A 24,840-nucleotide genomic window follows, 5' to 3' on the forward strand; every position below is an offset into this window, starting at 1 on the left:
GTGATGTGTTGGTGTTGGCATCACACTTAAGACATACCCCATTACAGGAGACACATAATCAGTTTGTTAACAATTGTAGATTCTGTGACCTTAGAAGTGCCCTGTGACTGCTCATATGGAATATCTCCAAAGATCAGAGAATGCCAGCCATCAGCAAATAAGGCGAAACATGAATTGTCTAAATCAATGACTACAGACAATGATTATATTAAAAAAAATGTATATATAAATAAAAATAATGATTATACCCCTCTTAGCAGGAAATAAATGCTGCAACAGAGGAAGATTTTGATCACTCAGAATCATAATATAATGGCCAGCACTGACCTTGCCATGTTAGGGGATGAGAGCACCCAAACCATGCTATTTAACAGTATAATGCTGCAGAATACACCCTGCACCATTACAGAACTCCCAAGGCCCTTCACTTTTGGAACAAAGCACTCAGGTCTATAGGCTTCTTTAGGTGTGCACCACAAGTAAACCCATCTGTTAGTTGAGAACATGGTGAAGGATGAATCTTCTGACTATATCACATTTCTCCACAGCTTGGTAGGCCATTGTCTGTGGTCTTTGTGCCACTGTCCTTGCAAACCTGCATTTCCAGAAGTAATGAGTCATTTGTACTCTGTAGTCTGCTCTAGAGTTCTTGACAGGCTAGTCTTGATGCTGTGGCCTTTAAAATTTGCTGTCAGTTGATTTAGAGTTGGTAGCACTTTGGTAGCATTGCACCTCAGACATCACAATCCAGGAGAGTATGCTTCTGACTACAGCTGGCTGTATTGATCCTATGTTTCCCTCAAAGTTCCATGCCAACATCACTTTTTTTCCTTGTGAAAAATCAGCAAGTTGAGCTGTCCTCAAAGCCACGAGGTCTCGTCTTCTCGCCGTGCTAGGGTTGCCACGCGTTCGGTTTTCGACTGGACTGTCCGGTTTTCAAATTATTTAAACAGGCCCAGCTTGTGGTCTGGGTCAGTCAATGTAATCTCCATAACTGACCGTAAATTTGTAATGAATTCACCCCAGGTCCGTCAACCGTTCTGATTGCTCTCTGTTACCAAAGTTTTTCCAGCCTTTTTTCCACTACATGTGCTTTCTGAATAAAACCCCTGTTCAGCAGTTGTCTACGATCATGAAAATGCACTTCTTGTACGTCGCTTTGGATAAAAGCGTCTGCCAAATGAATGTAATGTAAAAACCAAAGCCGTTTTCCCTATGGGCATCATCAGAAGTGACTGTCTAAAGTTGAGAAGCATTATCTTCTCAAGCAGGGCGTGACATGTATCATGCTCTGGGTGTTTGCCTTACTGCCTGCAGAGAGTAAAAATACATTTTTGGATGAACTTTTTCTTTAAGATAAAGACAGGAAACTTGTTTGGTAATGATTATTTGGTTGGCATTTCACCCAGCAGCACTCCAGGGCAGCATTTGGGTGCTGCTTGCCTGGGCGATAGGCTGGTACTGTGGCAGGTTTCAGAGTGCGCAGCTGCAAAAGCCGACAGCTAACAGGGTGCATGACATCGGGCAAGGGTGCCTCTGCTTACCTGCAAACTGTGAACACATAGATGAGAACAGATAGATAGATATACTTTATTGAACCCCGTGGGGTAATTTGTCCTCTGCATTTTGACCCATCCTAGTTACTTAGGAGCAGTGGGCAGCCACAGTGCAGCGCCCGGGGACTCAAGAGTACGCAGTGCTGCTGCAGGCAATAATTAGTCCTTTATTGTGAGCTTGTCCATTAGGTTTTTTTCACCATGTAGAAATTACAGCACTTTTTACAGATTTTTTACAGTGTGACAGATTCTTGGTAATATTTACAGTACTAAAGCTAGTAATGGATTGATTTGCTTACATTTTTAACAAGGCTATGCAGAGATAATATAAGCTACTGTACTACTTTGAGTAGCTAGATATTTAGGTGGAAGTTCTATAGATTGTCTTTTTCGAATTGGCTGGTGCACATATATGGGGACAGAATGGTTTGAAAATTGTAGAGCTAAGTGTCTTTGCAGGAGACTGATGATCAGCAGTCTTACTTCATGGCATTTCAATTTTCATTTCATAAAGAACAAAAACAGCTTAACACATCAACACAAAATTAATTGCTGTCACATTAAATCATTAAAACCTTTGCATGAGTTTGGTTTTTTTCTACTTTGTATCTCACAGAAATCTGTAAAAGGGGGATTTTGTTCGCGTTTCCTGTTGATTGGTTGAGAGCTCATAAAGGCGTGGAGAGGGAGGATGATCCGTCCTGAAATCAAGGGAAGGTCAGCACATTTTACGGCTGTAAAATGCTCTCAGGATGTATACCTTTAGAAGTAGGAACACATCCTGTTCTTTTAGAACCCGTGTTTACCCTAAAGAGTACATTATGATTCTTCAATCGATCACATATCGACTTCATCTCTACAATTGATTTTTTAATTAAATTAATTTGGAATTTATATTACTGCATTCATATGGGCACACATGTTTATAAACAATATGTTGACAAAGAAAACATTTCCTGAAAAGCAATTTCTTACAACTAAAGTCATTCATAACTTATCACAGATATGCATGCAACAATGTCACAAAATTGCAAAGTAGCCCTATTTTGATGATCATATTATCCATGTATGCATTGCACTTCATATGCTAATGAATTACAATTTGCGCAATTCATAACAAACATTGTTCTACTGAAAATGTCGACTGAGAAATAGCCACAAAAGACGCATCTTTAATTTCCTCTCAACCAGTTGGTCATGGCTGTGATACACAGTAAATGCATACGGCAATTTTATGTACAAAATAAATGGCTCCTTACCGGTGGATACTTGCTTCCACTTCCTTTACAGAGTCTACAAACAAGAGTAGACTCACTGTCTCGTTGTAGAAGCAGACACTTCAGCTAAATGAAGGCCAGTGGCAAGGTCCTGACCCTCTTCACTGCCGCTGTTATAACCACGTCCAGCAGAGACAGCACGTTGACGCTTAAAAAGCATTTAGAGCTTCTGTTCTTTTCTCCTCCTCTCACACGGATAGCCCCATCTGTCCTTCACTCTCTCGAACGCGCACACGCATTCTGTAAATAAGGCTTTCAGTTGTGGATAAACCTTGGTTACTGACCGCGTGTTGTCAAAAGGGTTCGCCTCTGGCAATAATTAATTTGACTGTGGAAATGGATGCGCAATAAAACAGAGGCGGCATCGGTATCGGCCGAAAAATAAATTCAGACAAATTTATCGGCATGAGCCGGATTCTCTGATTATGCCAATATTGACAACGCAACGTAGGACTACATGCATCAGAGGTGTCTGCGCTCATCCACTTCATCTGTGAATGCAGAAACTTTTGGTTTGCAGTCTGCGCTTGTGCTTGAATGTAAAACAGGGATGTACTGGCATTGCAGATATGGACAGAAAAATATTTGTTATTTATACTGGCCCCAGAATTTACCACTTTGTGCATCCCTAGAAAGAAACGATCCCTTCTCGGAATGAAAACTGCATGTTTTTTCCATAATTGCTGAATTCTGTTACAAATTAACTAAACGTTTTTTTTTGTATACGACTCTGGGTTCTGTGCCAGTGGTTTCCTGCTGTTTGAACCGCGGCACGGTGACAGTTTGAGCACCACAGGGGGTGATCAGAACCAGCTGTCAACTGGGTTCATTTTTCACACAAATTAATATCGCTTTCATCACATTCCGTACAACCGACTGACGCAAAATCACTTTTATTTTACAGTGCATACACAACATTGCGCAACCTTTTCTGTATTACAAACCGCTTACCCTGTCCCCTGGCCTGGGTCTAATCAGGGCCTCAAATCTGCTTTCAAATATATAATCACTGCAGTACAGCAAAGAGGAGATCAAATTTACTATGAAATTTAATTTTCAAACCCATTCTGTCTACATAATACACAAAAGCCTGGAAATCAGCATCCGCAATCCACAAAGTCAGTTTCAGTAATATCATCTGCTGGAAAATGGTTTATCAAAGAAATAATGGGCTCTTAACCTTTCCTTACCCCAGGGAGGAACCAAATAAAAAAATGTGCAGATGACAATAAATGGAGTAAGCAGCTGGAAGGATATAAACTAGAGCAGCGACACACCCCAGTGTCCCTGCGGGAGAGCACGACTGAACTCGGTTAGCAAACACAGACGTGCCTTTGAGCAATGGGGCTGTTAACCAATCAGGAGCTCCGATCCAGCGACGCTGGCTTTTTCCGTTAACGTCCGCCCAGGCTACTGCAGGCCTACACCAGCAGGGGGCAGTCGAGAGCCTGTTCAGCTGTGCAGTCTAATCCAAAGCAGGTGGGCCCAAGAACAGCTTTGCAGACAAGGCAGGCATGACCGTTCTATTCTAATTCTATTCAGGTAGCCCTTTAACACTGTTGGGTGTTAATAAACCATGTATTAACCCTTAATAGATACAAAAGAAATACAGGTGCAGATTGTTTCAAATCACTTCAACCTTAAGGCAGTTTCTCTTTACAGAGGTCGTTAGTAAATGAGAATAATTAAAAGGGAAACTCTTACATACGTGTTTGGTAAGACAATTCACTTGATTATGCTTTAACTACAGCTTGCATACAACTATTTAAGAATATGAAAAACTCTTCTAATGGTGGCTATCCATTACCTAACTTAAAAAATAAAAGTCCTGCAAAATATGCCTTTAAGGATTTTGCAGGATGCATTTTTATACTTTATATCTGTTTTTTTTTTAGACCGTTAAAATTTTTTTTTTTTTTAAACATCTCAATTTTTCAATAGCAGCCGCCATCAAGGAAAAGCAATTCCTAAGTTGAGTCTTGTTTTTTTAATGAGCCCTGTTGGCTTGTCCTTGATTTGTGATTTGCTGCACTTGTGCTTCTTCACCGCCATTGCAATAGCTAGTTAGCTACAGCCTGCTGAAACCTGACACCACCCACAAGCTCTATAGCCACACCCACCCCTCCCCACACAGAAAAGAGCCTCACGCCCAGAAACGTCCCAAACACATTTTAGAAGAAGAAACACAGGCAGAGGAGCACAAATTTGGCAAACCTGAACAAAGCTAAATATGACTGAGCATGGTTATTCTATAATATTGTCAAACTGAAAATCCTGCATAGTATTCCTTTAAAAAGACAAGTTTGTCTTCCATCTGGAAACACCAGCCAAAATAATTAGCAGCTGTCAGCTGTTCTAAACGACATCTAACAAGGTCCTAAAAGGGAGATTTTGGCAGATTTTTTTTATTAAGACAATTTTGTGGTCTTTCAAAAAATTTGAAAGTTAACTGTCAAATACTTCTCCAGCAACTGTCATTGTACATCCAGAAATCCCCCTCTATTCAAAGCTCTGTAATCGTCTGCAATTACATGCTCAGAATGAACTGCTGTCGAACCCGCTGCATTTACCAGGAGTCACTTGGGTGATTTTAGAGGCAGGTATTCAAATATCAGATGTCCTGATGTTCACATTAGTACAAATCACTGTAATCACTGAGTCTCCAAACAGAGGTTTTTTCCATAAACATATTCATATAGACGATGCTTAATGAAAAATGGCAACATCATATTATGGGAAAGGTCCAAGTGTGCAACAGGATCTTTTCAAGTTTTATACATCAGTGCGAACATACCAGAAATGCAGCCCCACAAGTATATAATGTTGGAGTGAAATACAGAACCTGTGGCTCTCTGCCTATAAGAAGTTTTCACAGTCTAAACCCCCCACAATCATTAATTAATTAATTAATTAATTAATTAATTCTTCCAAGAAAATCACTTTGACCACAATGCAAAGCTGCTGGACTACAATAGTAAAAACCATTTATTTTGTGACAGAAAATACAAGCATGTAATAAGGCTTCTCTGTGCAGGAAAGGTGTATGGGAAATGTTTGAATTTGGTTGCAAAAACCGTAGTTTTCACAAAGCAGCGACTGCAAGCTCTCATCCCGGAAGGCCACAAGTTCTGCTGGTTTCGGTTTTTGCTCCAAAACCAGCGACCGGTTTGGACCCGAGAAACCAGGCGAGGTTAACCAACTGTAATCGGCTTTTAAGAATAATCAAGCGCTTTAACTGATTAGGAGCCAAAACAGAAATCAACAGACTCTGTTGCTCTTAAAGACCCTATAACAGAAGGCTCTCAATGAAGACGTGAAACAGTAAGAGCCAGAAACCCAGGGACGTGGGGGAGAACATACGGTTGTTTGGGACGATTGGGTGGTGATTTGGGGGGGGGGGGGTTCACTCCTCTTTGTACATGCGGCTGAGGTGCTCGATCAGGGCCTCCAGCTCGGGGTTGCCCCCCAGGTCCCGGATGAGGGCGTAGGCCTTGGCCTCCAGGTCGCGCAGGGTCTGCCGGGTGTAGGCGAAGGAGCCCACCTTCTCCAGGTAGTCCACGCAGTAGCGCTTGATGTCCACGTTCTCCGTGCGCTGCCGCAGGATGTTCTGCACCTGCGTGCTCTCCGGCTGCGACCAGATGGCGTGGATGGTGGGGAAGGAGAACTTGCCCTCCGTCAGGTCCTCGCAGAAGCTCTTGTTCTCGCTGTACTCCCGCGAGTACAGGTTGGCGTAGTCGTCGCGGATCTGGAAGTAGAGGCCCAGCGCGTCCAGCAGGGGCTTGAGGTCCTGGGTCCAGCTGGAGAAGAGCTGCATGAGGCCCACGGCCAGGCCGAAGAGCCCGCCGGTCTTCTGGAGCACCATGCGCCGGTACTCGGCCTCGCTGGGGCAGGTGTAGGTGTCCCGCCAGTAGATGTCCTGGCCCTGGCCGCGGTGGAGCTCCAGCAGCTGGCGGGTGAACACGCGGACGGCCTCGGGGTGCTCCAGCGTCAGCACCTTCTCCAGGCCCAGGAAGTAGACGTAGTTGGCCGAGTTGATGACGGACGGGATGCCGTAGATGCTGTGGGCCACGGGGAAGCCCCGCCGGAGCTTGGAGTTGTCCTCGATGTCGTCGATCAGCAGGCTGGCGTTGTGGAGCATCTCCGTCACCTCGATGATCACCTGCGCACACGGGGAGAACACAGGTCAGGGGTGGCAAAGTAGTATAATGGGTAAGGAATTAGTCTTGTAACCTAAAGGTCATAGGTAAGATTCCCGGTACGGGTACAACCCCGGTAACCCTCGCCATTGTACCCTTGAGCAAAGCACTTAACCTGCATTACTTCAGTATATATCCAGCTGTATAAATGGATGCAATGTAAATGCCATGTAAAAAAGTTGTGCAAGTCGCACTAGATAAGTGCGTCTGCTAAATGCCTGTAATGTAATGTAACTGTGTTCCTGCCCAAACGTGGCTGCCTCCAGGCTCAACAGAATGCTCTTACAGGTCTGAATTATCAGGATGAAAGGGATTGTAAGGTTTCTGCCCAGTGGATACCCAGGCTAGTCATTTTCATATCAGACTCAGAGAGGAGTTGGACTGATATTCTCAGCGGAGACCCGTTGATCTGCAGTTCCCGTTACTGCCAGCAGAGGGCCTCGCTGACATGGATGGAGGATTCAGCTCAGCCCGCATGCTTCCAGCAGGAAAGCGAAAGCAACCGATAGAGTGAGTGAGTGAGAGAGAAAGAATGAGAGTGAGAGAGAGAGAGAGAGAGAGATAAAACAGAACAATGTAAGAAACCGAGAGAGAGAGAGAGAGAGAGAGAAAGCATGAAGGGGGTGACGTATTACAGGGCGGCAGAATGAAGGGCCCTGGAGCTGCAGCCTGCTGTGTGCTGTAATGGGGGCCGTAGGCATTTCCTGCTAACTGCTGCTCTAAGGCCAGAGCTCAGCTTACACAGCAGCCCCCTCCCTCCCCTGGGCCTCACAGGAAAGACTGATCCCAGATCAGGGCCCTGCAGGAGCACAGCAGCCACCGTGGCACTGGAGCTGGCCCAGGAGCAGTGCTGCTCACTCCACTCTGACTGAATCAGGCTCAGCGCTGCTCACTCCACTCTGAATCAGACAAAGCGCTGCTCACTCCACTCTGAATCAGACAAATCGCTGCTCACTCCACTCTGACTGAATCAGGCTCAGCACTGCTCACTCCACTCTGACTGAATCAGCCTCAGCACTGCTCACTCCACTCTGACTGAATCAGACTCAGCGCTGCTCACTCCACTCTGACTGAATCAGACTCAGCGCTGCTCACTCCACTCTGAATCAGCCTCAGCGCTGCTCACTCCACTCTGAAGCAACACAGCACTGCTCACTCCACTCTGACTGAATCAAGCTCAGTGCTGCTCACTCCACTCTGACTGAATCAGCCTCAGCGCTGCTCACTCCACTATGAATCAGACAAAGTGCTGCTCACTCCACTCTGAATCAGACAAAGCACTGCTCACTCCACTCTGACTGAATCAGGCTCAGCACTGCTCACTCCACTATGAATCAGACACAGAGCTGCTCACTCCACTCTGAATCAGACAAAGCGCTGCTCACTCCACTCTGAATCAGGCTCAGCGCTGCTCACTCCACTCTGAATCAGACAAAGCGCTGCTCACTCCACTCTGAATCAGACAAAGCGCTGCTCACTCCACTCTGAATCAGACTCAGCGCTGCTCACTCCACTCTGACTGAATCAGACTCAGCACTGCTCACTCCACTCTGACTGAATCAGACTCAGTGCTGCTCACTCCACTATGAATCAGACTCAGCTCTGCTCACTCCACTCTGACTGAATGAATAATCTTTCCCAAAGACGATAAAAGGTGTCAAAATGATTGGTTACCCAGTGTCAATATAGCCCATGTTGCACAAAACCATGGTGCTTCTTCAATTAATATTTGAGAAAGCAGTGGTAATACAAATGCACACATTTCGTGGAAACTGAATTTAGATAACTGTATATTGATATGGCCATCACTGTATCCACACAAGGATCGTCTAGAGGCAAATTGCGCCGTATTGCCCAATAGATATTTTGAGCACAGCTAGAAAGGGAGCCCCACAATGAACCATGTCATTTTCCCTATGGAGAATTTAACTCCACTCAGATAAGGTTAATAACACTGTTATCACGCTAATAAAAGAAGCGCCTGCCTTAGAAATGCTAGGAGGGACGATAACACACAGAATCCTTCCGAAACATAAGCGCTCAATGTTTACGCGCATTTACGTGTAAATCATTAAGATAAGCGTGGAATAAAAGAAACGCCGGCACTTTCGCCGTCCTCGGTACTGCCGGTATTTTTCGCTCCAGAGGCTGACACACACGCTGATCGCCGTGTCTCATCTGCTACAGACCGGGCGCCGGCAGACATTTCCGCCCGAACAAGACCGTCGGTCGACCACACGACTTACCCTCGATGTTGTTCTTGCATTCGTGGGAGGAGACCAGCGGCTTCTGAAAGCTAGCGCGATTGAAATTCAGCACGCGGTTCTCAGGCATCCCAGGAATTAATGCCGTATCATCGAAAATAAACAAAGCTTATTGTCGTAATCATCACTATCTTCGACAGCCACGGTTCTCCTCTCTGAAGCAGGGATGTACGTTTTGATGATTTCCATATTCAAATATTCCCTCAGGATATTTAAATTACACACTCGCACTTCTCTCTATGCAAATAATGTACTCGTTCCAAGCAATTCTCTATTCACTCACACTTTCAGAAAATATATTATTAATATTGATGAGTTACCTGTCATTTTATGCAAGGTTGCTAGGCCCTAGCTCACAAAAACTGGTAAGAAAGGAAACTCTTTTTTTTCTCGTTTTAAAGTCTGAGATAACGTAAAACCCCGTTACAGGTCTTCCTATGAGGCATCCTTGCCGCACTGGCCCAAGGTATCGCTAGGTATCACTGTGGGACTAGCGGTTGGGTTCGTTTCTGCCGATGAAGGGGAGGGAGGGGGGGTGGGGGGGAGAGCAGATTAAGATGACAGGCCAGACAGACGAGCGGCGGGGTCCGCCGGGCCTGCCTCGACGCGGGGGCCGCGGGGCGCGGGTCTGAGCGACGGGTTCGGGGAGAGTTCAGCGCCCGGCAACGGCAGCCCCGCAGCCGCCGCGGAGAGAGAGAGAGCGCGGAGGAGGAGAACGCGCGATTGGGTCTCCTGCCGCAAACGGCGCGCGGAACGCTAGGTGCCACAGCGCACCGCGCGCCGAGAACGCAATCCCAACCGGAATAACCCGGAATAACCCGCCGCCTGAACCAGCGCCTGTAACGCCTGGTTTCCCAGGGCAACCCCAACACTCTGTGTGTGCAGCAGAGGATGGTCTGAAGATGGGAGAACGTATAAGGCCATAGATTTAGCTGATGGTCTGAAGATGGGAGAACGTATAAGGCCATAGATTTAGCTGATGGTCTGAAGATGGGAGAACGTATAAGGCCATAGATTTAGCTGATGGACTGGAGATGGGAGAACGTATAAGGCCATAGATTTAGCTGATGGTCTGAAGATGGGAGAACGTATAAGGCCATAGATTTAGCTGATGGACTGGAGATGGGAGAACGTATAAGGCCATAGATTTAGCTGATGGTCTGAAGATGGGAGAACGTATAAGGCCATAGATTTAGCTGATGGACTGGAGATGGGAGAACGTATAAGGCCATAGATTTAGCTGATGGACTGGAGATGGGAGAACGTATAAGGCCATAGATTTAGCTGATGGACTGGAGATGGGAGAACGTATAAGGCCATAGATTTAGCTGATGGACTGGAGATGGGAGAACGTATAAGGCCATAGATTTAGCTGATGGTCTGAAGATGGGAGAATGTATAAGGCCATAGATTTAGCTGATGGTCTGAAGATGGGAGAACGTATAAGGCCATAGATTTAGCTGATGAACTGGAGATGGGAGAACATATAAGGCCATACATTTAGCTGATGGACTGGAGATGGGAGAACATATAAGGCCATACATTTACCTGATGGACTGGAGATGGGAGAACATATAAGACCATACATTCAGCTGATGGACTGAAGATAGGAGAACATATAAGACCACACATGTGGCTGAAGAGAGGAGAGAAAAGATAACCTGTTCAATTTCAGCTGCAAGAAGCCGTCAAGTGCAATTTACTGCGTTTACTGCACCTCGCATCGGTCACACTCCACACTTCCTGCGGCTGGCTCGGAGCAAAGCGATTCGAGCAGGCCACAGGCGTGCCCGTCAGTCCCGTTGAACACCACTCCGAAATACCCCACCCGATTGGCCAGCCCGAAGTCACGCCCCTGCCAGTCGGCGTCGGTTTCGGCATGGCGGGGACTCCGTCGGCGCTGATGAGCATTCGGGCCGATCAAAAGCGCCGAAAAAGCTTTCCACCGCCGGGGAAGCGCTGCGGTAAGAGCGGGCTTCAGGGAGGCAACCGACGGCCTTCAGAAGCCTTTATCGATCGGCGCCACCCATGAATCACGAATCTGGCGCCATGTCACTGCAGTTTAAAGAGCCCATTACAAGGCATTATGGGGGATGACAGCGGGCCCCTGACAATAAACAAAAACCACACAACTCTATAGCACAGCGCCCCGCCAGCTATCAGATACCGGCTGATGCCACATCACACGTGCCCATTTCTGCGGAGTCATTAACAGAACTGAATGGTAAATACAAACACAAGCAAAAAAATGAAAAGGTTCGACTGTAGCCGGATGCTCCGCACAGCATGGTATCTACAGTGGATCCACTTCACTGGCTCACTATACACTGCTAAAATGTGGACCCAACCCATCTTCCTTTAGCTTCTCTAAATAAAGTGTGGGGGGGGGGGTGGGGGGGGGTGGGCTATGAACGGATGGTGATTGGGTTCAGTCCCCCCCACCCCCCCAGGTGTGTAAAGGACAGTGAAAGTGGGAGCCACACCCCCTGTCCACACTGGCCAATCACGAAGCCCCCTTACGCGGCATCGCAGACTTACCACTGCACTCACCACTGCGTCAGCACGACACTTCATGCCCAGATACACACCGGACCATGAGTCAGAAGCTGGGAGCTGCTTTCTTTGCTTTTATGACGAGTAATGTGCAGTGACTCTCTCAGCACTATACAGGGACACAGGGCGGGTTTCATAAAATTAATTAATTAATTTTTTTTTAAATGCCAAAGACAAAAAGCGAAGACCTGTCGAACGACACGCTTAAAGCAGCCGGGCGGGTTCCACCTTCCCAGAAGGCCTAGCGTGAAACCACAGGGAAGACGAGTTACTGTATGCTGACTGCATCGCCGCGTTTTCACTGTCTGAAACATGGCGGCCGCCGAGCCGTCGCCAAGCGGATCTCGTTAGCCTGCCAGGCTTCTGTACGAGTCCGAGCGAACAGCAAGGCATGCTGGGACTTTGTGAAAGAGCAGTTGCAGCAGGAAGTTTAAGGCTGTTTGAAACCAGTACACCGTGGTTTTGAGGACTACAGGAGCACTGCTGCTCAGACCTCAGGGCTTAGATATGATCTCCACCTGCGCCGTTTCGGTAGGGGCACGCTAGACTCCTGATGCCTACTGCGGAGTACGGACACACGCCCGCACACTTCTGCGGTCTCCACGCGACGCCGCGCGGGCGCCCAAACGAGCGACCCGCCCCGCGGCAGGAAGAGCCGCGAGCACCACCCCGACGATAACACAGAGGGAACCTTCCAGAAGCACCCGAGAACAAATCGGATTCAAACTCTTTTAAAGATTTCAGCAATAAGACAGGAAAGGAAACACAAGCTTTATTCGGAATGAGTAAAAAAACACATCAACTGACTAAAACTCAAAAGTAATTTTGGGATCTGTGCAGCCACGCACACACACATTAAAGCTAATTTTTGTCAAAATAAATTAGGCTAATGCATACGAATTCGGTCATATTCCAAAAAGATATATGAAAGAAAGCCCACGCCCTTTTCTGCGTGACCCGGAAGTGGATCGCTCTTACCTGCAGTTTGTCTTCCGGGACATTGAGCCAGTGGTTAAATGCCTGGGACAGCTTCGTCCTGACCTGCTTCCCTGTTCAGATTCAAACAGACAAAAAATATACATATTAAAACATGATAACCACTGTGTACGAGTACGCCAGGCTCCTAATCTCTGCTGTTGGAGGAGAAGGAAGTGGTAGTTCACAGCAGACTCACACGAAGGTGGGGGAGGGGGCTGTGTTGATTACCGCCCCCCTCTCAGGAACCGTTCACAGTCACTTTCGATTTCAGCTGCAAAACATCACTCGCTCCCATTCATCTGCTGGCTGTGACAAGGGCCCCAAATGCCATCCACAATCCTTAGCTTCCCCACTCATCAAAGATCTCATCCACCATCTCAGCACACCGTTCAGCAGAATAACGGCCGTCTACAGGAATAGAAAACACCGGCACAAAAAACTTTAACGAGAAAACCAAAACGCTTGTCCTTCGGGCTTCGATAAAACTGTACAAACAAGCGGGAAAAAAAACCCCCGTAATCGTGTCCTTAAAGACGGGCTACGAGAGCGGAAAGATGGCGGGAAGCGGACGCCTGGACGCGCGGCTCGCGGGAGGACAGAGCTGAACGGCCGCAGGCGGCATCGCAGATGGGCGCGCCGTGAGCCCCTTGCGAAAGGCCGCCGCTCCTCCCCGCGTCCCGCCCCTTCCCAGAGGGCCGAGCGCTGTCCGCGGCCGGCCCACCCTCGCGCAGCCTCTGGAGCGTCCTCCCCGGACCGCCGAGAACAGGGTTATAAATATTTGAGCGGCTCGGAGACGGGCGAGCGCTCCGCCTCTGGCGCAGCTCGTTTGCATACGGCTGTTACGCGCACGCTAATCCCAGCTCAAGGCCAACAACAACAGCAGCAGCTCAGATATCACACACTTTTTATACCAATACACTGGCAGCGGCCCAGAGTCTACTCTCTGCACTGGAAAAGCTTTACTAGCGCATGCATATTTAAAGGCTGAAAGCCATGAATGAATGAATGAATGAATAATTAAACAATCTCCTTATGGACCTAAATAACCTGAAATGTTGGGTAATGTTTTTTCCACACAGATTTTGCCAGTGTCAGGGTTCTGTTGTCTTCTGTGTCTTCCCCCTGTGTTGTTTCTCTGTTGGGCCGCCAAATGGCGGTACCTCGGTTTTTTGTTCTGTTAATTGTTTTATTGGTTCCCATTATCCTATTATTAGTTGCGTTCTGTCTCGTGTTCCCCTCCCTCTCTGTGGCTTGATTGTTCATCGTGCCCTCCTGTGTCTCGTCTGTGTCTTTCTATTTAAGTCTCCCTCTCCCCGACTCAGGCGCTGGAATCTTTGCTGTGCCTTGCTTTGGTTTGGTTTGGTTTGTTTGCTTGCTACCTGTTTGTACCTGTTCCTGCTTGATTCCTGTTCACCTGTTGCTTGTCTGCCTGTGCCCTGCCTGCCCTGTTTTCCCTCGTTTTTGGGTTTTTGTGTTTTTTTGTTTTTTCTTGTGAATTTTTGAAGATTTTCGTTTGTTTGTAAGTTTCGCCCTGCGAGTCCCTTTGTTCCCTGTTCTCTGTTAATTAAAGTCTTGTTTTCCCCATTTTTGGACCCTCTGTTTTTACTCTGTGTTTGGGTCCATCCCGTACCCACTCCTGACAGCCAGAGCAAATGGCAGGTGATCATGCTTGGTTCAAACTCAGAAATGTACAGTTTTAGATTTCTACTAAAGCCTGTCTCTCGCTATGCACTGCTACATGTTGTCGTGCTAGAAGACAACTGCAAGATCAACTACAGCTAAAGTTCTGCAGCTTATTACCACTACTTCTAAATAGTAAAATTGATATCACAGTAGCATAACATTACTATTATTGTTATTATTCATATTATTATTATTGAAACAAAATATTAGTTAGCTATCCCTTTTGCTAGAAATCACACAACGTTCAGCTACGCAGTAGTCATAACGACTAGACTGAAATTATGGTGCTCCAAGGCTAAATGGGCCATTATTCAGTGCTCAGTTCTGCTGCGCTGACATCACGCAGACTCCAACTGCCACGCCTCCTCCTTCCTGTGAGCGGAATTCTTCCACCGCCCGCAAGCGCACAGCCTACTCTCAAAACAACCCGCTGGGGGCCGGGCCTAAGCCACAGGAGATCCCACACCCGAGCAAACCCAATCAAAAAGCCATTTAAAAGTGCCAATCAATCATGTTCCAACTATCCTATCAGTAACACCTATTGTAATGATGGGTGTGGCACAATTCATGAAATATGCGCAATGAAATTTCAGATTGAAAACCGTTGTTATTAATATTTTTTAGGTTTCACTGGCCTGTAAATGGTAAACGAATGACAGCGGTTTGTCAGGCTAGTCAGTGCAAGTCGCCTCATTTGGATTCACACACCGCTCGCTTGGCCAAACCAGATTATCAATTCAAGCGCTAAACCTGTCCGACGAGGCGTGGATATTCCATACGGCGGCGTCAGGAAAGAGAACGCGGAAAAATGCAACTGATCAACGATTCGTTGTGGACACAAGCTCGGTTGAATAACAGCCGACTGTGATGACACCATCTCCGTGCGCCGCTGTACCCGGATGCGATACAGAGGCTGAGTCTTTTTTCCTACTCTCACTGTTTCCACACTAAACACTAATATTGGGTATAAGCCAGCAGTGTGTGCGCGGTCTCCATCTCTGTCAGTGTCCCCCCCCCCCCCTCAGTTTTCAGCAGATACTGAGCTTTTAATGCGTGATTATCACTTGTGCCTATGCACAGGGGGTGAAGTCCTATGGTGCTAGAATGGGACAACGTCGGGGCAGATGTCATCCCGGACAGCACTACGCATCAACGGAACGCTCTGAATGGTGTCATTTGGAAGTTTGAGCCAATCAAGAGACGACGCCACAGGCGACGCAACAGAGGAAGCCTACAGCAAAACAATACCCCAAAGATCTTTAAAAATCAGGAAGGTAAAAAGAAACCAAACACAAACAGAGAGAAAAGCGGGACTTAAAGAGAAACGTGCTTCTCTTAAGGCAGATGTCTTTACTGTAATCCTAGGAACAAAAACATCTAGAAGGCCTGAGGTCCTACTGAATAGCAGTAGAGCTTACCAGGCTGGGGCACGCCTCGTTCCCCTGAACACGGCGGCTGAACACCACTGCCATTTAATACACTGAACGTACGACCGGGCATACAGAGAGACAAACATTTGCTGCGAATAAATTTTCAAAAATCTGGAAAATTCTTCGCCACCTGGCCAGACTTCTAAGCTGCCATCGGCTCCTTGATAAAAACATTACCAGCTCACTCTGAGGGCTCCACAGAAATAAGATCACGAATGTGGAGTTCATATTGGATTGACCGCTCCAAATCAACACAGAGCCCTGCATAAAACAGAAAGGGGCGCGATGAAATTTGCTCGTCGGCACACTCCGAAAACGAAAGGTCATTTCACTGGGCTGTCCCGGGTCTGGCCTCAAATCTACAGCTCGCACCCGCTCACAAAGGACAGGCCTCAGAACATCAGCTGCCAGAACTGGACGAGGGGGCCGGTCTTATACAGTACGGACGTGCTACGGATGTCCCGCCTAAAAGAGGCCAGGTGCCGCTTTACAAAAATCCTTATTAAAAAAAAAAAACAAGTGAATCACAAACACAATACCCTGTGCAAATCACAGAAGACCCTGGCAACTGTGGCGAGATTTGGCAGCGGGTGAAATGTGAGCCGGAGGTTTAGACAAACGCATGAATTATTCAGAGAGAGAGAGAGAGAATGAGAGAGATGCTGTAAATTTCACATTTCTTTTCAGAAAGAATTACTCCTGTCACAGTCTGTCCTACAGGACAGCATTCCATTGGTTAGGTGTGACAAGACTGTTCAGTCCCAGATTCATTTTCTACAGAATAAATTAGCCAAATAAACATCACAGCAGTTCCAGTGCTTTTGGGGGGGTTTTTGTGAACCCAAACCACACACCAGCTTAAAAAAATCACCAGCTTCCAGTGTACGGCCTGTGTTTTCTGGCCCTTAAAAGACACCGTACACAGCCCAGCCACAGCGGCCCTGTCAGTAACGGACCGGGCGGCCCACCACCTCAGGGAGGACACTTCAGCAGCTGAGCCGCTGAGCCGACCTTTCGCTGTTCACCTCGCTCAACCACCGTCACTGACCAGAATGATGTCATCATGCTCGGTGATGTAATATGCAGGGACTCAAAGCCATTTGAGCACAGGTGCTCATGCAGTGTGTGAAGGCTCTGTATTCAGGTAGAGCTGTTGCCTCCTTCTCCACCTTCCACTCCGAGGGACAGGCCTACTATTCCTCTTTTCCCTCCATTATTCACTTTACAACGCAAGAGTGACAGCGAAGACAACGGGTGGAACATAGTTTTAGCAGTGGATGACGTTCTCCTGCTGTCCCATAGTTTCCACAGTCCGCGGATGGCCATTTTTGCGCCAATGCGTTGCCGCGATACATCCCGTATACGTCAGTATAGCCTACGTAAAGTTAGAACGGAATACTTCACGCAGCTGTTAAAACCAACGGCCAATCATACGGCTTTTATTAAGACACGGTAATTACGACAGAGACACGGTGCCTGGCTAACAGTGAAAGGACAGCCTCTTCACATTCTGAAGCCTGTCGGTTTCCCCGTGTGGAAGGTCATATGTCAAATGCAGCATCGAGAGCAGCAGCTGCAGCAGCAACACATTTCCATCATCCCGGTTGCACAAAATGTTCTGAAAATTCTAGATGATAGTCGCTGACATTCTATCTATTGACTTTTGAAACGGATACAATATTTACTGTGGCGTATTCTCACGGGAGGGTTCGTTTGTGTATAAGACCAATATCACTATGATCAAAAGCAACACCTCAAATTGTTAAATATATATTACATAGAAGGCATCTTGTTCTTTTTTATTTTTTGCTCTGTGATCGTTCTGTCACGCTGCTGCTCAACTACTCCCAACATGAACTCCCAATCCTAATGAAGTTCATGCCGCCAGACGACCTTAGTTATGTTAAGTGATTTCTTGTATTATTTATGAACATGCGCCCTCTTGCTCCGAGACTGCTAAAACACCAGCTACAGTAGGGGGTATTCCCGACAGATGAACGCAGTGAACCGCACACGGAAAACCCGAGCCGAACTTACGAGCCTCCGCTTTAACATTTCCTTTTGAATACGTTTCAGCTGTTCAGAAACTTACACAACCAACAATGACAAAAACTGCAAAAAACATAATAATAATATACAGTCTTGAACAGACATTATTTTTATAAGAAATGAGTAGCTACGTGCAGTTCTGTTCATGCAGTTCCGGCAAATAATACCTCATTATGTGCGGTGTGCGGGAAGGCTGCTACCATACTTGTGATACATTATTTTATGCATAAAATCTCAAAATCTCTTTGCAGTTGTACAACTCAACCCCCTGGTTGAAGGAATAAAATAACATATCGGAGACGGTTATGCGGTGCTATGCCCCTGAACTGCCGCGATTCTGAATATCAATCATTCTGCTGAGCTACGCGAACAACAATAAACAGACTGAATCTCGTCTCGACTGACGAGACAGGCAGCCTGAGAGGGCTTAAATCTCTTTTTTCCGTGCTGGCTGTGTGGCTAAGGTCGGGGTGCCGCGGGAGCACGGCGGACGGAGAAACGCGCCGAGACCGCCGACGTCAGAGATGCTTACCTGGCAGCTGCAGCAGGTACTTGTACGGCTCGAGGAGGATTCGTTTGGAGGCCACGCCCTCGTCGCCGTCCATCTCTCACGATTTCCGCAAACCGACGAACCTGTCACGGGTGGGAAAAGACCAATGAGACGCAGAGTTTTCAGACAGCGAGCCTTCAGAGATAGCAATCCGATGACCTTAGATCACACTGCTGATACACACGAGAGGAATCACATGAATTGCATATACTTATGTTTTCATTTTAATAAGCACGCAGACGAGTTAAGATGACGGGCAGTCATTTTTATCCCAAAATAAACCTATGAAATTAGATGGCGCTTTGTCCTTTTGTATTATGATGACAACCGAGGATGTAAAAGAAAGAAAGAAAGAAAGAAAAAGCACCTACCAAAAAGCTCAAAACTCCTAAATAAACGCCGCAAGACATTCCCGAGCACTTCAAAAGACAAATAAACGCAAAAACAAAGGCTGCGCGATGGCTTCTCATCAGTAAGATCTGTGCGTAATATCATCCCACAAATCAAAAGCCTGTTCTGCTTACAGAAGCGATTTCCAAGATTTAGTCTAATCTGTTTCGAGCGCTGTCTTAAAAAGCGACATCTTCACAGACTTGCAAGGTTTCTGCTTGGAGACCATTTCCATTGACAAGAGTTACGACTGGGCTTTTTGCGGAAGGAACTAGGCAGTGACTAGGCAGAGGGGATTTGTGTCAACAGTATCGGGCGCGAGTGTAGGCTATCACTGTTGAAAGCTCCCGGAAACAGAGTTTATCTCGGGCAGCCCTTTGTAATCTGTCAGGAGATAAATGGAGAGTCCTGCACGACAGACTCGTCTGAAACCTCTGGAAAAAGGGTTGGATCTCGAGATGAAATGACAACACTTCCCATAAATCCCCTGGCTAACTGGCTTCCGTTACTGGTGCTTCAGTTCTCAAGAGGAAGGCAGTTACAGATGCAAGAACTCCTTTCCCGTGAAACGTCAATGAGTCACTGATATATCTTGGCATACAGGCAAATGCAATACAGTTCTTACCAAGGAGAAGGGTGCATGATTTGATACATCTGACTGATGACACAATAATTCAAAGGGTGCTGCTTGTGATGAATGATTCAAAGCAAACAGACCGATGTTCTGGAAGTCAGACAGATTAATACACGCCTGTCCATGCTGAGTGAAGAGTACTTGAGATAAACACCCAGAATCCACTGCGTGGAAGCTCCCAGGGACACAGAGAATCCGGTTACCCCAAAAATGGCACAATTACTGATCCCTAGGATAGCACATTCATGTGTGCCGGTGTGCGCGCATGCGTGTGTATGCGTGTCTGTATGTGTGCGTGTCTGTGCGCACGTGTGTTTGTGTGTCTGTGTGCGTGTCTGTATGTGTGCTTGTCTGCACGCACATGTGTGTTTGTGCGTCTGCGTCTGTATGTCTGCATGTCTGCACGCACGTGTGTGTGTGTATGTGTGTGTGCGCGCGCGCAGACACAGGCCAGAGAAGCGTCCGTGTTCAGAGGCCTGCTTTGAGAGCCCTGTGCAGTAAAGAGAGCAGAGCGCTTTAAAGAGGACACACCCCACAGAGGCGCCCGGGAGGAAGTGAAACTTCCGGAACTCTCCTACAGCGGGGCCGCTCTCCTGCAGCGGGGCTACTCTCCTCTCCTGCAAGCAGGGCTACTCTCCTGCAGCGAGGCAGGGCTACTCACCCGCAGCGAGGCTCCTCTCCCGCAAGCAGGGCTACTCTCCTACAGCGGGGCACCTCCTCTGAGCTCACAGTACAGAGACCTTCCTGAGCTCAAAATGCTGCCGGCGACAGCCAGCAAAATAAATATACAATCATCAAATAAATCCATGGACGTAATGAACAAGGAAACAACGGAATAAGTATTTTCCACGCATACTCATTGTTCAGCTTGCTCCTGTATAGGCGTAAGAAACCTGACATAAATTACATATTCTGCAGCATCGATGTTCAATCTTATAATAAAAAGGCCGGTTTTCGTTTTAGTCCAGCACAAAGACACCCGATTCTACTTATCAATGCCTTGATTGAAGACCACGGTTAGTTAATCAGCTGAATCAGGTGTTGTAGCGCTGGGCCAAAGCAAAAACCTACACCCACACCGGCCGTTTTTTGGATAAAACCAGACGTCCCCGTTTTACAAAAATCCCTGAAATAAGGGGGGCGTTAAAAGCAGCGAGCGAGAGAAACGTGTTCGCAAGCTGCTCAATGACGACTTTGATTTTAACAACCGTAGCGATGGGCCGAGTGTCATGTGTAAAGATTAACAGGTAAATTAGCCCTTTTGTGCTTCAGAAGACCGACAGCGTGTCAGCAACGCAAGCGCTGCAAACCAAGACAGAACAACTCTAATCTAAAGACCGCCGATAAATGCGACCTTTCAGGAATCTTTGTGCTCGGCATATTAATATGGGAAATTACTACGCTGGTGAAAGGCTTCTTTTTTTTTTGCTGCCTCCGCTAGTTTGCTCTGACAGCTGTAGTCGGAGACCGCATTCTTCTTTGGTCTTATTAACTTAAACTGCAGTCTGTGACATGTGCGAGTAAACATCCATCAGCGCTAAGCCCCGGAATTTACACTGTTTATTCAGCACCCGTACATCAGCGAGCAGGAGGATCTGGTCCTGAGACGCAGACAACACTAGGCTCAGGTTCAACAGCAAACCCAGGGAAGACAAAGAGTCCTGTTCACATTTAGCTGGGCTCAGATTGAAAGATACAGAATAATCGCTGACACTGCTGAACAATCATTATTTAAAATACGAGCCAAAAATCCAGCTGCCATTTCCATCAGCGAATCCATGCACAACATTATCAGACCTGACTGATTCAGAGATTGCTTCAACGTTTAAAGCACCTTCCTGTAAACAGCCAAAGAAAATAATAGCTACGTCAAACCAGAGAGACAGCTTCTCACTACATCCATCCACCAGCAACAGCTGGCACCACTATGGTTGCAAAGGGTTGTAAAATTTCTGTTAAATTCCTGGAACCTTTCCAGAATGTTTGAAAATGAAACAGTGAAGCACTAATGCATTTTAAAATCTAATTAATGTAAATATGTGGTCTCCATGTCTGTAGCCGAGCTCTTCCTAACCCACTTTTTGTGGTGTTCATCACAGGGTGATTATCCAAGTCTATGTCCAGCTCACTGCCAACCAAAAGCAATGGACATATTTTTTATAAACTCCTCTGGGCTTGAATTCCCCAAGAGTCGGAGACAGAGACCATATCTCTAAGTTCCAAAAGTGCCAAACAGACGCTTAGTTGTGACAGTCATGTGAACTGTTCAGCCAATCAGCTTCTTGCCTGAGGTCACAGCGGAGTCTGTGACAGTAACATGAACTGAATTAGTGCAATTCACCACGTCAATTTAAAGAACATGACCTTGCTGTATTTTGCTTCACAGGCATTTCCAATTAAAAGTGGATCACTGACATCCTGTTGCAGAGCTGAAATTAGCACTAAAAGATTCAACAGTGCGCAGATCTGACCGATTACAAGTGCTGTAACTTTTACACTGCACACAGATTCAACCAATTATGAGTGCTGTAACTTTTACACTGCGTACCGATCTGACCAATTACGAGTGCTGGAACTTATACACTGCACACACAGCCAATCACTTGAGAGTTGTAAACATTAAACAAGCAAATAAAACAAACATAGGAGAGCACACACAGCCTCTAAACAACTAATGCCCCAGGCAGACTCCCTAATAAGTTTCCACTTCAGCTGAGCATTTGTCCTCATCTGGGAAACACACATAACCACATACTTTTCACCATGACACATCATACATTTACACACTGCCCAACTTAAATACGCATAAAACTGAACATATATGGTCCAGGGTCAAACAAAAACAGAATTAAAAGACTAGTCCCTTAAACACTACTGTGCCCTACATGACCCTGCTTAACCAGAGTAATTATCTGCATACTTTTTTGGAGAAAACTGTCGATCAGGAGTCAACAAAACAACAGAAAAGTGAGATATTTCAAGGAGTCTAGGGCAAGTATAATGGAAGAAATTAATTTTTGGGAAAATAAATATCTAACTGACACCAAACAGCATTGTTGCAGTATTGTGGTTTTGAAGAAAATGCCCCTCAAAGTGCAAAGAGCACCTTATAGTAAAAAAAATACAATTAGTTAATGCCATTCCATGTCCAATGCCTTTAAATTCAAAACTGCTACTACACAACATTACCGACACACTAGAAGCACTGATATTCACTGGAGTATATTGCATCTAAATGCAAGACTACTCTCTAGCCCATTTAGACAGTATATAAACAAGCTCTAACGATCCTAGACAAAAGGTCAAATCGATATCATAACTGTGACATCTTAGCCAAGTATGGCCTCCTAATTCGGAAATTTTGCTGAAATGTGCAGAAGTGAGTTTAGTTCTTAACATCATCAATGGTCTTGCTCCTCCTGTGCTGTCAGTTTGTGGGGAAAAACTACAAGGAGGTCCACTAGGGCATTCACAAGAGGGGATTGCATAATACCATTATGGGGATATCGCTTTTCAGCCTTCTCTTTCAGAACATCGCATATTTGGAACACTCTGCGACCGGAGAGACTTGACGAACACTAGCACATGAGCCAGAAGTTTAAAAATCTGGTTACTGGATAGTTAGCAGTGTTAACACGACATCTAAATATGCCGCTCAGAACTGGCTTCTATGCTTTCTTACGTCCGTTGAATCAGCACTAAAATACACGTCACGCGTGTCGCATAACACTGCAGAGTCTTTGCGTGTCAGCAAGTGATTCATAGTCTTGCACTGTTTTTAAGTTTTTAATGCTGTAATGCCGTCTATATATGCGAACTGGTAACGTTAACCATAATTCGTTACCTAGAAAAGTATTCTACAGAATCACTTACTCCACATAGCTTTATCAGTGCAAACTAAAACCCAGTTGACCACATTTGGCGTACAGACAAGAATGGCATATGACATGTTGGCAGTCAATATAAACAGCCCACACTGATGCCGACGGTATTACAAGCAAAGAACCGGAAGCCATAAGCACTTAGGAAACTGTATTTTAAATGATTTGATCAATTATTTGTCCTCTGTATAGTATCAGCAAGCTGGCACTTCTACAGCAGCGTATTTTGGTCAGATGAAAATCTGCTCAATATTTAATAAAGCAGCATTGCTTCGCAAACTGCACAATGGGAGCTAATAGCAAACGATAATTTAACGTTGTTTATTTTAAATAAATGTGGAAGAATTTTTCGCAACTAATGAAGTAATGAAGCTTTACCCAGCTAGTCAGTAACTAGTAGAAACTGAGAAATGGCCAAACTGGCTAGGGAAAAACACTAAAAGCCACCACGGCTAACCACAGCAGCTAGTATTATTAGCTAGTTTATACCGATGGGAATTTGCGGTCTAATTTACGTGGTCTGAAAACCATCCAGACAGACAGGTTAAATGACGGTTATAAACACGTTACAGGGTAGAATATAACGTTAAATTGATTATATACAAAATAGTCCGGTCATTCTATTCACTAGGCTGTCGGCTGAGGAGCTTTTGAATGGAAATTTGTCGTCACCAGGGCAGGGCAGCCAACTAAGCAGTCGGCATTTAACCGAGTGTCAACCTGCTAGCAGCCAGCTAACCAGCCTCTCAATAATTGACACACTGCTACTACTACTGGAATACCATTCGTATTCGGCAAGGTCAAAATCAACTGCCAAAATGCTAGTTAACTTATCCACTACGTACGTTTTACACACGTAAATATAGTCGTAGCTCCACCCACCTTGTTGATCAGCAATTTACAATCCGGGGCACTTCTTCCACCACTTCCGCTTTAGACGCCTTTTTTTAACCAGCTACCTAGCTTGCTAATATTAGCTATGTCGCTATCTCAGTATACAATGTTCTTTATTTATTATATTCCGATCAAATAGCCAGTGAGATAATTGCAGCTTATTCCACCACCTCTTTATCAATACAATCCTTGCTAAATAAAACTAGCAAAACGTGAAAACGAGTCTTGTGATCAGCCAGCCAAGTCACCCCTCTTACTCCGCATTCACACTAACCTAAATACGCCATCGCTTCTTCACGGAGCAAGCGCACATACTGGGTGGGGGTGGGGTGTCTATGTGGGGTGCAACAGTTAGGTCTATTTTCCAACGCGCCTGTCAGACCAATCTTTATGGGATTTGTAGTTTTACTATTAGTCCATGTCCACAAAATAGGGCCGTGGAAGGGTACAATTTTATTCTTTATAAATACATCTCCCAGCTACCCTAGATTTAATGTTTCCATAG

The 24,840-nt window shown here is 46.0% G+C and overlaps 1 protein-coding gene across 1 annotated transcript; it reads right to left on the minus strand.

Annotated features, from left to right (window-relative positions):
- Nucleotides 1-2,413: 2,413 nt before the first annotated feature.
- Nucleotides 2,414-24,658, minus strand: ggps1 (geranylgeranyl diphosphate synthase 1). Its single transcript, XM_035400642.1, has 4 exons — nucleotides 24,324-24,658; nucleotides 18,519-18,619; nucleotides 12,825-12,895; nucleotides 2,414-6,992 (listed from the first exon to the last, which is right to left on the minus strand). The coding sequence occupies exons 2-4, from the start codon at nucleotides 18,589-18,591 to the stop codon at nucleotides 6,237-6,239; spliced, it is 900 nt and encodes a 299-aa protein (XP_035256533.1). The 5' UTR covers nucleotides 18,592-18,619; nucleotides 24,324-24,658; the 3' UTR covers nucleotides 2,414-6,236.
- Nucleotides 24,659-24,840: the final 182 nt, after the last annotated feature.

The sequence above is a fragment of the Anguilla anguilla genome, chromosome 18, assembly GCF_013347855.1.
Source record: "Anguilla anguilla isolate fAngAng1 chromosome 18, fAngAng1.pri, whole genome shotgun sequence".
Lineage (NCBI taxonomy): Eukaryota > Metazoa > Chordata > Actinopteri > Anguilliformes > Anguillidae > Anguilla > Anguilla anguilla.